Consider the following 12,274-nt stretch of genomic DNA (forward strand, 5'->3'; position numbering starts at 1 on the left):
GTGATGTGAGAGAGAGTTTGCAGAACCAGACCTTCATGTAGCTTTTAAGAAAAGTGGCAGGAGGGAAACCTTACTGGAATGATGCTCTTATAATGTTGTTTTCTATCTGAGCCAGGAAACACCAGTGCCAGTGTTCTGCTTCTCTTTGTTCCCTGTGGCAGCGGCACACCGTGGAAAGGGGGGAAGGAAAGGGACAGGCAGCACTAAAGGTGGAACAAGTTCTACATTTCCCAGCCCCTGGGATGCAGGGTGTGTCCATCCACGTCTCCCAGTGTCCTGGGGGGTGGCTGCAGTGTCACTGTGAGGGGACAGTTGGGTTTTCAGGTGCTGCTGCCATTCAGAGCACGAGTGTGCTGTCACTGCAGAGCTCCCTGGGAAAGCCAAAGGAGCTTGTGCTGGGTAAGTGCCCGGGCTGCTCTCCCTGTCCATGTCTCCATGTTTATCCACATGCTGGGAAGGCTTGTCCCGTGGAAAGGACAAAGTGCACAGGTGTGGGACACACCTGGAACCCTCTGGCTGTGCTGCTGCCAGGCGAGGGCGGGCCCAGCTCTGACCGGGTGATTCTTCATGGCTCATTTCTGCTTCTCAGAGCAGCAGCCACAGAAAATGCACACTTCCTTCTTCTGTCAGGATGGCTCTGACACCTGAGCACTGATCCTTTCTGGGGGGACAGCCCCAGAATCCCAGCAGAGCAGCTCTGCGTTCAGAGTGAATTGCTAGGATGCTGTGGTAGAAGGCAGGAAGAGCCCTGGCTGCCACAGCCTGTGCTTTCACACGGATGATAGGTGCCAAATTGTCCTCCCCGACTTTAGGGTGACCCCAAAGGCTCGGGGTGCAGCCGGAGCAGCGCTGGAGGTGCCGCTGAGAGGCGGGGCCGGTGCTGAGGATGGAGCAGAGCCTCTGGAGGGCGCGGTGCTCCACATCCTGTGCCACCAGTGATTGATGCTCCCTCGTAGCCTTGCGTTTTCCTCTGCTCTCTCCCCACATCTGCGAATCGATGAGCTGACGTTGAGGGATGGGGGGAGCGGGACCCCCCTCCTCGTGGCTGCTGTGATCACAGCTGTTTCCAGATGTGCCACCGGGCAGGGCTCTCAGGGTGTGACCCTGGAGCTTGGGCAGGGCTGGCAGGGCACAGGGCAGGGCTCTCAGGTGCACGGATGGCATTTGCTTCTCCCCTTTCTTTTATTCCCGTTATTTTTCCGAGGGCCTCCCCCGGGAGCTGCAAGTGGTTTGATCGACACTCCAAAGCGAGCACGGGAGGGTAAATAAGGCTTTCTCCTGGAGTTTATTGCAAGCTGCCTTTCAGTTCCACTCTATTTTCACCAGCTGTTTACAAAGTGCCCTTTGCTACTGAAATCAGCTTGCAGCAAAGCAGCACTGGAGGATTTTGCCAAAGGAGCCTGAGTTTTGCCGTGTGCTTTTTTTCCTTGGCTGCACCTTGAGAAAGCAGCCAATTATAGTGTGATATAAAGAAACTCGACTGGCAGCTAAAACACTTGACAGGCTGATCAAAACAAGGCAAGGAACTTACTCTCAACCTGCTGCAGACATATTTAGCCTTGAGTGATACTGGCAAAGGTTCAAGAGAAACCGCAGCAGCACGCCCGATGTGTGTTTGGTTTCTAATCACTAACACTTCATTATACAAAATAAATACTTTATTATTACAGTGTTTATTAAATTACATAATTTGCGGCGTGCCTTATAGTCGTGGATACAGATGGCAGTCTGGTTTTGGTGGTGGGAATAATGCTCTTTTTTTTCTTTTTTTTTCCCCTGAGAAGACATTCCCAGCCCCAGACCGTGGCTTGCTTGTTGTTCCCCGCCGTGCAGGGGTAGGAGGTGGCAGCTTTCAGACTTTTACGTCTGTTTTTGGGAGCTGTCCAAGGCAAGGTTAAAAATCAGGACTGTGGAGTGGCCCTGGTGTCCTGACCAACATCCTTCCTCTCACTACAACAGCATCTGATGTCCATGGCTACTGCTGAGGCCACGAGGACTCATTAAAGTGTGCTGAGGTGCCTCAAGCGTGAAAGTTGCTGCATAAAATCAGATTCTTTTTATTAAATGAGGACATCCATTACGCTGCACTAGCTACTGTACATGTTATAATTCACTTTATAGCACCATCTGTTAAGACTGTCTTGCTTAAGCTTTTCGTAGCATTTTTTTATTGCAAGTTATTAAAAAATATGGCTGCATCTATTAATCATTTATTAATAAAGGGTTTATAAATGGACCCTTAGTTTCCAGAATTAGTCAACTTGTACATGATGTACCGAGTCCTCTGGTGCCTGTGCTCCTTGGGGTGCAGTGTCTTCACAGGCAGCCCATGGCATCCAGTGCTCCTGTCTGTGTTTCTGGGATTGGGAATGGCAGGGATGGCTGGTGGGGAGACTTCTCAGCACAGGTGGGTATGGAGCAGGCAGGAGAGCAGCAGTGAGCCCGAGGGGTGTTCTGCCATGGCTGGCTGTGGTGTTACTGGTTTATTGTTTTATTGGTTTTCAAGGGTGAGAAGTGGGAGGGCAGAAACCTCCTCTGGAGCCAGAGCAAGCTGCAGCCTCAGCATCCCTGTAGGATCCTCCCTCTGTAACCTGCTCCCAAGCTGAGTTTACTCTCTCAGCTGCTCTGTTCCTCTTTGCATTTCTCAGCTGCTGCTGACCTGTCCCAGATGCTGGAGTAGGAATTTCTTGTCCAGGAGTAGGGATTTTAAAAGTGCTGTGTTTGTACGAATTTTGTGCATTTTAGTGACCAGAAGAGAAGAAGTGAATGTCTCTGATAAGGAAGGAGTGCAGGGTGAGCCTTCTCCTCCTGGCCAAGTGCTTTTTGAAGGCTCTGAGCATCAGGCCTTGCACCAAGCACCCTCTGGAGCATCCATTCCCAGTGACTCCCTCCCTGCATCAGTTCAGGCACAGCCTGTGGTGTGTCAGTGAGTGTGGAGACAGACCCAGGGCAGCCAAGTGTCCCCTGTGCTTGCTGTGACAGTCACAACTGATGTCCCCATTCCAGACCAGGCACTCCTTGGACAGGACCTTTTTGGAGCAAATTGTGAGGTCAGTGTCTGGTTTACAGGATCCTGTGCTGTGGTTTTTGGGCAAAGAGGATCCGTTTTGGGCAGGAAGAGCTTGTCTTTGCCTTGGGCACCCCTGATCACGCCTTGAGGGGAAGATGTTCTAATGGCAAAAGGTTCCCTGCCAGCTCTCTGCAGTGATAAACACGAGAGCAGATCCTGGGAGGTTTTCCAGCTCCTAGTGCAGAGTGGGAAATAAGAGTACTGTAAAACCTGAAGGAGGAAACTGCTGTGCTGAGTGATGGGAGAAGCTGATGGAAATCTCCGCTCCGGGTGACCCAGTTGTGGCGTGTGCTGCCCGCTCGGCTCTGCTGGGCAGGTTTGAGCTGTGATGTGCTGCCTGTGCAGTGACAGCCCTGGCTGTGCCCTGCAACCCCTTCCATGATAAACATGCCAAGATGCAGATTTCCTGCCCTGCAGTTCCAGGAGCTGCTGTTTCAGTGCCAGCCTCGCTGCGTGTCTGACTTAAGGTGCTCCGAGGAGCAAGCCCTCTAAAAACCATGCCCTGTTTTACAATGTCACACTCAAAGCCATCAAAATCATCTTGTTTGGACTCTTCTTTTTAGGGAAATAGGAATGCAGTGTGCCCAGAGGTGGTGTGTGATCCAGGACAAGTTTTCCCTGCAGTTCTGTCCCCCGTGGCACCATTTCCCCGTGGTACAAGGGAGCTGCAGACCTGGCACAGGATGAGTGGGAGGTGTTGCTCTGGGGTGAGGCTGCATCGTGTGCTCACAGCCCTGAATTCCTGAAGGCCAGGAGCACCAGTGCAGTATCTGGGAGCAAACTTTGTCCTTGTCACTGATGTTCTCTGTGTGAGCCAGGCTGGGCTGGGTGCTGGGGCTGTCTACCTTGGCTGGGCTGTGCAGGGAGATCCAGGGCTCGGCAGTTCCCTCAGGGAAGGAGAAACGTGCACTGCACTGAGCCTCTCCCCTGGATCTGTCACTTCTGCAAACATCACTCTGGGCAGCTCTTTTGGTTTATTTTTAAAAGAAAAGCAAATCCGAGCAGAGGAGCCTGAGCTCCAATATCCAGGCACGCTGGGGATCACGGCCCCCATCCAGTTTCAGCTGGAGAGAGCTTGAAAGTCTTTTCATCTGTTAATGGGAGGCTTCAGAGAAGTAATTTTATTTCAGACTCAAAGAGGAGTCGGTGGAGGGAGGAGCAGGTCACTGGTGAATGGATTATGTTTGATCACTTCTCACAGACCTGGCTTTAAAAAGTTAGAGGTTTTCTTCCCCATCTCCCCAGATCTGCCGTCTGTCCTCAGCATCTGTTCCCAAGTAATGGCTTTTGATGTGTGTGGGGAAATATAAAAAATGGAACCAGAGCCTGTCATATTTACTTATATTTCCAGGTCCCAGGGAAAGCACTTGCTCCTTTCAGTATGCCTCCAGCATAGGAAGGGTTTTAAAGCTTCAGCCTGGAATGCAGAGGGGCCATCAAACTGTGCTGATGAATAAATGATTAAAACCAGAGTCGCACAGAGCGCAAACAGTTTGGGGTTATAACAAACATGAGACGAAGCCACCGAGGGCCTGATTTCCCTTTGAAGAGAGGAATGTTTCTCTCTGTGCATATTGGTCATGAAGTGCTGGAGGCTCAGTCCTTGGGAGAGAGCAGAGCTCCCCTTGGTGCTCTCCTGTCTCTTGTGCCCATCTGCTTTTTTAGGATAATTCGGTGTTGTATGTGTGTGCATGGTCCTGCAGCCCCTTCGCTGCTGCTGTTGAGTTACAGGAGCTTCCCACCCTTGTGTTTGGCACAGGATCTCACCAAACAAGCAGCTGGCTTGGCCACAGCCCTGTTGCTCCCACAGACATTCCAAAAATCACCGGCATCCCTTTTCCTCGATGGTGCTTCCCACACAGCAGCAGTCAGTGCTAAACACAGACCCATCTCCCCGAGCAAGAGGGAAGTAAAGGGCTGAGTTAACCTTGCATTAGAGGCATTGTTGGTTTTGAAAAGGTTTGAAAAGATTCAATTACAACTGAAAATGGCACAATAATTTTATGGAAGAGAGGAGCTGTTGTGTCTGTCAATAGAGGCTGCACCGCGGGCTGGCTGTGATCTGTTTGTGAGCTGATGGAAAAATCCATGCTGATATTTGCTTCCTTTACAACTTGTAGTTCTTCTGGCTGGTTTTGGGAACCTTCTATCAGCCAAAATCTTACATGGTTTCGCACAGAACTGGGTCTGCCACCATTTCTTCTCCTTTTGCATGAGAAGATGCCCAGGTATTGGGTTTGGTGTTTCTGGCTGGTTCATGGCATTGCACATCTCCCTCTCTAAAGGGAAAAGCTGTTGCCTTTCCTCCTCTCTGCTCACATATCCTCCTTCAGGTGATCTTAGCAGGTCTGGAGGCTGGTTGGGAAAGCTGCTGTATGGACTGACCACCCCTTAGAGCAGCTTTTATGTTCCTCATTCACCATCTGTGTGCCAGGAAAAATACGTGGGAAAAATCTCCCAGCTGTGCCTTGCTGCACTTGTTTTGTACCCACTGGTGTCATTTTCTCCTTTTTTTTTTCTTTTAATGATGGCAAAATCCCACTGGCCAGCTCATGATATGCTTTTGAGCAGTGGGAGGGGAGGAAAATCAGGAATGTCATGCTGACAGGAAGGCTCTTGGGAACATTGGGTCTCCCACTTCCCTGCTGGCACAGGCAGCCCTGACCCAAAGCATTCACTGCTGGTATTGCTGGTGGGAAGCTGTTCCAACTCTTGCTTTCTTGCAGTGAGAAACTTTTTGTTTCTAGCCCTTGGTTATCTTAAAAGGAATCTTGATCCATCTCCTGAGCATATTCCATTGGAAGGCTGCTGCTTCCCCTCTTTGCAGAGCCTGGCAGCCCTGGCACACAGTGCTGTGTTTGCTTCCCCAATCCATGGCTTTTTAAAAGCACTTGGAGGTGTCAGGTGAGCAAAACAAAACGGAATGTTGGGCTGCCAGTGCCCTGTGCACAGGGAGCTAACGTGGTGATGGTGACAGTGGGATAACCCAGGGGAGATGGATTGTGCTGCTCCAAACCTGGCGCTGTCAGGAGATGCTGGGTGCTGCAAGGACAAAGCTGGTGCCTTACACGGGGTTGATTGATTGATTGATCGATTGATTGATTAGTCCCAGGTAATGAGACTTTCCCAGAGCCTTCTCTCAACTGTGAAGTTACAGTTAGAAGCCAGGAATAGCTGTTCCAGCTGGCTGGACAGTGCCAAGCCCTCTGGCCAGCTTGGACCCGGGGCTGCCAGCTTTGTACCACGGCTTAGTCCTGCTGAAACACATGGGAAGGATCCAGATTTGGCTGAGCAGGAGCAGAACAGGTGGAGAGGTTTGGCTGTCAGCAGATCACCCCAGCAGCTGGTGGCACAAATCCAAAGGCAGCTGCTTATCCTCAGGAAGGGGCTGTTGCTGGGTGAGCTGGACTGACACGGAAAAAGCTGCTCTTGTGGCCACAGTGCAGGAGGGAGGATTTTATCTGAGGCAGGAGCTGAGCTGGCACGTGGGGACAGGGGACTCTGGGGTGCAAGAGAGGCTTGCTCTGTTTAGATGGATTTGGGGTTTTTCAGATCCAAAGTCATGTGACAAAAACTCTGCTGCATGGCCAGACTGGAAGTCTGCCTGCGCTCCCACAGCTGCTAGGGACTTGGGAAGGCAAAACAAAATCACACAGCAAGGATTGAACAACCCCTGAGCATCTGTTTCCCTTCAATCCCCTCGGCACAGCCCTGATCCCTGCTTGCCATCACGCGTCCTTCCCTGCCCACCAGGCTGAGGAGAGCAGATCCACTCAGCCAGGGCTTTGCAGAGATCCTTCTCCACCCTGCTGCCTAGAATGGGAAAGAAACTGGGGGGAAAAGGGACTGGGAGGAGCATAAGGGAGGTTAGACCCCTCTAAATGGGATTTTGCCTAATCTGGCTGGTAGGGATCTTGCTGGTAGGTGGGTTTCTGCAGGGAGTGAGGTGTTCCCTTTCTGGACATACCACCCATCAGTGCAGGAAGTCACATTCCAGTTCTGCTTTCCCTTCCCAGGGGATTTTGCAGTGCTCATGTCCCATCTCCCGGGCTGTCCAGTGGGTTTGCACCTTGTGCATTCTTCTCTCCCCACCAAGGGCTGTGAGCTCCCTCCTGTTGGGTGCCACGGTGCCTCTGTGGACGTGTCCTGCTCTGTTAACAACAACCACCCGGTGCTGGGAGGGTTTTTTTAGGAGCTGATTGTTCTGGAGCAGCGGAGAATGCGAGATGCAGCCAAGGAGAAAGGGATGAAACGGAGCCCAAGCGAGCAGAACGGAGGGAAGGGGCAGAGTGACAGCATGAAGGAGAATCCCTGGCTCACCTTCAATCAATCCCTGCCTGGCCTGGCTCGTGTGCAGCTGAGCGTGTGTGGGGAGCGCCGAGGCAGCGCTCGTGTCAGGAGCTGTTAGGGAATACATTTGTCACCGGCGGGGCAGGGACTGGAGCGCGGGGACAGAGGCGCCGTCAGCGGGGCTCTGATTTATTGATGGCTTTGGATCACTCCTGCCTTGGGAAGAGCTTACCTGGCAGGGAGAGTGGTGAGGTGTGGGAGGAATCTCAGGTGTGACATTTGTGGCTCTGACCCGTGGTTGGCTGCGCATGCCGGAGGTGTCGTTGTCCTCATCCCAGCAGAGCTGGCTGCTGGAATTTGCCCCCGTTCGTAGTTCCCACAGGTCAGCAGGAGTTGCAGCTGAAGAACTTTATTCCCACAGGGAATATTCCACTCAAGAAGAGTGTGGTTGGGGTAGTGGCCCTCCCAAAAAGCTGCTGTCTCCTGCTGCCACTGCTTTACCTGTGGATTCTGATGGCTCCTCTGAGCTCGCCAGGGACACGGCTCTCTGCACCTCACCATTCTCATGAAGTCTCACTCCCAGTGCCTGATCTCCCTCTTCCCAGCTTTGCCTCAGAGGTTGAAGTCCTTGAGCTCCAAGTTGTGTATTGTATATCAGGTGTGGGCTGTGCCTTTCCAAAGAAGAGCTCCTGTGCTTTGGAAAACTGGAGGCTTTGTGCAGCCTTTGAAGAGCTGTGCTTGATAAGGGAATGAACTGATTCTGCCACAAACTTCCATCTTCATGAGCAAATTCTTGGCTGCAGTGTGACAGGACTGAAAAATGCCATTTCCATCATCTCATGAGTGATGGTGGGATGATGGATCCACTGGTGGGATGAGAGATGAACGTTGTGCCTTGGGAAATGAGGGCGTGATGAAAGTTGGGAACTTGTTTTGGACAGGGACGAGGGGCACACAACAGCTTCCTGCTGTACTTCCAAGAAATCTTAAATACACAAAGGTGTATTTTCATCCACACGTGTTCCCTTCCTTCCTTCCTAGGTGTGGAAGAAGCTCCTGAGCTCCCAAGCTCCCCGTGTCAGTGTGTTCATGGCAGTGCCCACCATCTATGCCAAGCTGATGGAATATTATGACGAGCATTTCAGCCAGCCCCAAGTGCAGGATTTTGTGCATGCCTTTTGCCAGGAAAACATCAGGTGAGTGAGCTGTGGGCAGAGCTGCTGCTGGCTCACTGGATGGTCCAGGTTTTCCTTTCAACATCACCTCTTTCAGTGCTGGTTGTTGTGCTTTGGTGTCTCTTTGACAGGAACAAGGGTGACATTATTTAATTGTGAGCCACTCTTGCATGGCAAAGCCAGAAGGGGCTCGTTGTGTGTCACCCTGAGGACTTTGTCCTGCAGCCCAGGCTTGTATTCCAGGATCTCTTTTTAGAGACTGTCCTGGAACATAAACCCCATATCACCCTGAGAATGTGAGGGACTGATTGTGATGTGAGGATTTTGGAGCTGCAGGTTTTACATAGAGCTTTTTGTTCCCCTGTGTCAGGCTGCAAATTCCCTGGAGCAAAGGTGCTGTTGGATACTCTCTTACCTGGGCTTTCCCTGTGCAGGTTAATGGTGTCAGGCTCAGCAGCCCTGCCTGTGCCTGTCTTGGAGAAGTGGAAGAGCATCACGGGGCACACCTTGCTGGAGAGGTATGGGATGACTGAGATTGGGATGGCGCTTTCTAACCCTTTGCATGGAGTCCGTGTCCCAGGTAGGAGTCTCCAGAGGGTGCCGTGGTCTGGGGTGTTCTCTGCACGTGAGTGAGGAGAGGCCACAGCAGGAATGAGGATGCTGGGAATTGGCACTGGGAAGCCAGGACATGGATGTGTGGGGAGTGGCTGCTGGGTTTCCCAGGGATCAAAGCTGTGTGTGCAGAGCTGGCAGTGCTGCCCGCTGGCCTGACCAGGCTGCCACGCTCCAGGCTGATGCTTTATTACTTCCAAAACCCTCGTGAATTGAAGGAGTGTTTCTTCAGCTCCTGCTGCCTTGAGTTGTGTTTCTGGGTGGTGTCACACAGGATTCTCCACACAGCAGTGCTTGTCCAACCCATCAGTGCTGAACACTTAAAATAGGACGTCTGCTCACTCTTATTTTAGTGCCTGTTTCTTGCCTCTTCAGGAATTCAAAATTGTCACACCTCGCTGTACACTCTGGGCCTGTTCTCTCCTTGTCTTCCCCCCCTTCTCTGAGCTACACTCTGTGATTCCTCTCCATAGCTGTACTTTCTAGAACCTAGAAATAAATTGATCTGAGACATTGCAAATACAAAATGCCCCCACTCTCCCTGTGGTTGGAGCATGGCCATCTGTGTGCCCACCCTGTGCCACCTGCCTCCCCACAGGCTGTCTCTGCAGGCATGGCACCATATGCAGCCTCCTGGGGAACTGGTGTTACCCCAGGGGGGGTCCTGGGTGTCACAGCTTCCCACAGCACCCCAATCCCATGGGATGCAGGAGCTGGGTCTCGTGGGGGTCGCACAGGGAGAGGAGAAGCCAAAACTCCCCCTCGTTGACTCCTCAGCCTGAGAACAGCTTGAAACACAAACTCTGTTTTACTTTTGCAGGGTAACTGTCATTCCCTCACCCCACCTCAGCCAGTTTTATCTTCCTCCAGCAGCCCCATCCCTGCAGGCAGGAGAGGGAAGCAGGCAGGAAAAACAAGACTCCCATCTGCAGGAGCTCGAGCTGTGTGAGCCCCACACCCCAGGGTGACAGGGCAGGGATCATTTCACTGGCCCTGTGGCCTTCCTATATTTGCTTCCTATTTATTTTCATGAGGAAAAAGGAGTGGAGACTCCAGAAATTTCCCAGGGGACTAAAAGAGAAAAGGAATAAGACTGAAAGCAGTGTGGCAATGCAGAGGCTGGCACCCAGAAGGGCAGCTCCTGCCCCAGAGCTGGGGGCTGTGCTGCTGAGACATCATCCCAATGGATCCTGGGCTGCGGGGCACCTGGGGACAAATCCCCATGTGCAGCCAAGGCACAGGGGCTGGGGACTGTCACTCCAGCCCCTTCCAGGGGCTCCTGCAGCCCTGAGGGGGCGAGAAGTGTCTCCTGAAGGTGGGGATCAGCAAGAAACTGTACAGAAAGGAGGCTATAATTGAATCGGCTTGATTAATTTATTTCAGGAAGTGTCAGCTGGGAAGCAGATGGGTGAAGCTGAGGCATAATTTGCTGGAGCTGTGAAAAAGCTTTTGATCCAGTGCCCTGTTAGAGGCTGGGTAGGAGGTCACCAGGTACCACAGAGATCTCAGAGTCAGCTGATGGTGGGCTGGGACATCTGCCAGCGGATTTCTCCAGGATTAGGAGCAGCGCACATCCTTCTCTACTGCTTTGACCTGTTGGAGTGAGCCCAGAGGAGGCACCAGGATGATCAGAGGGTTGGAGCACCTCTGCTGAGAGAATTGGGATTGTTCAGCCTGGAGAAGGTGACCTAATTGTGGCTTTGCAGTTCCTGAAGGGGCCTCCAAGGAAGATGGAGTGGGACTTTGGACAAGGGCCTGGAGTGACAGGACAAGGGGGAATGGCTTCACAATTAACTTTAGGTTTAGATTAGATATTAGTAAGAAATTCTTGGCTGTGAGGGAGGTCAGGTCTGGCAGAGGTGCCCAGAGAAGCTGTGGCTGCCCCTGGATCCCTGGAAGTGCCCAAAGTCAGTTTGAATGGGGCTTGAAGCACCTGGGAAAGGGGAAGGTGTCCCCTGCCCCTGCTCGTTGCAAGGGCGGAAATGGAATGAGCTTTAAGGTCCCTTCCCAACCATTTTGTGATTCATGAGCCTCTGAGGAGAGATCCTGGGGCTTCCCTTGCCCTCTTCCAGGCACTTGGTGTGGCAGGAGAAAGATCAAGTCCTTGGACCTGCCTGTACTGCCCGTGTCCCCACCGGTGTCCCCAGCAGTGTGTCCCCACTCTCCACCCACAGCACTGTCTGAAGTGGCAGGAACAGGGGTGTGGGAGCTTTCATTTCCAGAAGCAGCAAAGATGAAAGATTTGAAAGATAAATGTTTGCTTGTATATGGTTAAAACCCTGCTTAAAATGCCTCTGTTTTCACCAGCTCTCATTCTAATCCCCCCTGGTGCTGTTACTGTGAAGGGAGATGAATAATTCATGGCCGGAGAATGCCTCACTGGGCCTAATCACCACTTTAATTGGAGGTTTAGATCAGAGGCAGCTAATAGCTGCTACAGCGGGGACTCCGTGTATTGTTGACAGTGAGATCCTTGAGTGCCTTATCGTTGGCCTGTTCCAATCCTCCCGGGACACCGCGGCACGGAGCAGCACCGAGCTACCCAGATACCGAAGGACACAGAGCACGGGGCCAATTAAATTTATCTGGGAAGAGCTGACAACTTTTTTAAACAGAGGAGAGCGGGTGAGAGCAGAACGGCGTCACCCCCTCGTGCCTGCAGCCCGGTGACACCGCGGGCAAGGTGCCAGCATCGCTCAACATCCAGGAGGCTGCAAATTGGAGGGATGCAGAGGGGAAGGAGCAGAGATTTCTCCCCAGTTTCCCCTCAGGATTATGGCTGGGGACAAAAGGAAGCCAGTGCAGAGTGTTGACCCCTTCTGATCACCCCAATTGTGGCTTGATGAAGGCAGGACCGCCCGGGCCGTTCCTTTGGGAATGGGCCCAAATTTCTGCTGACCTGTTGGAATTGGCACAGGGTATATTTTGACACAGTGGAAGGAAGTTCTAGTCATTGTTTTTTGCACAAATTCTATTAATCCTGTCAGGTTTGTGGAGCTCTAATCAATTGTAGGAGCTTTTTCAGCCTTTACAGATGTTGATTTCAAAGTTTGTCACTTTTCCTAAATACCAGAAAAGCTTCTCCAGACAGAAACATAAGGAAGTAGCTCTCCACCAGGGACTTGTT

General features: G+C 52.0%; 1 protein-coding gene across 2 annotated transcripts in view; it reads left to right on the forward strand.

Annotated features, from left to right (window-relative positions):
- Positions 1 to 12,274, forward strand: part of ACSF3 (acyl-CoA synthetase family member 3) — a 51,135-nt gene that overhangs the window by 5,745 nt on the left and 33,116 nt on the right. For both annotated transcript variants that reach the window (XM_058846352.1, XM_058846353.1), the window contains exons 4-5: positions 8,402 to 8,556; positions 8,970 to 9,115. In XM_058846352.1, coding sequence (XP_058702335.1) covers positions 8,402 to 8,556; positions 8,970 to 9,115 — 301 coding nt within the window. The remainder of the gene's footprint in view (positions 1 to 8,401; positions 8,557 to 8,969; positions 9,116 to 12,274) is intronic.

The sequence above is a fragment of the Poecile atricapillus genome, chromosome 10 (assembly GCF_030490865.1).
Source record: "Poecile atricapillus isolate bPoeAtr1 chromosome 10, bPoeAtr1.hap1, whole genome shotgun sequence".
Classification (NCBI taxonomy): domain Eukaryota; kingdom Metazoa; phylum Chordata; class Aves; order Passeriformes; family Paridae; genus Poecile; species Poecile atricapillus.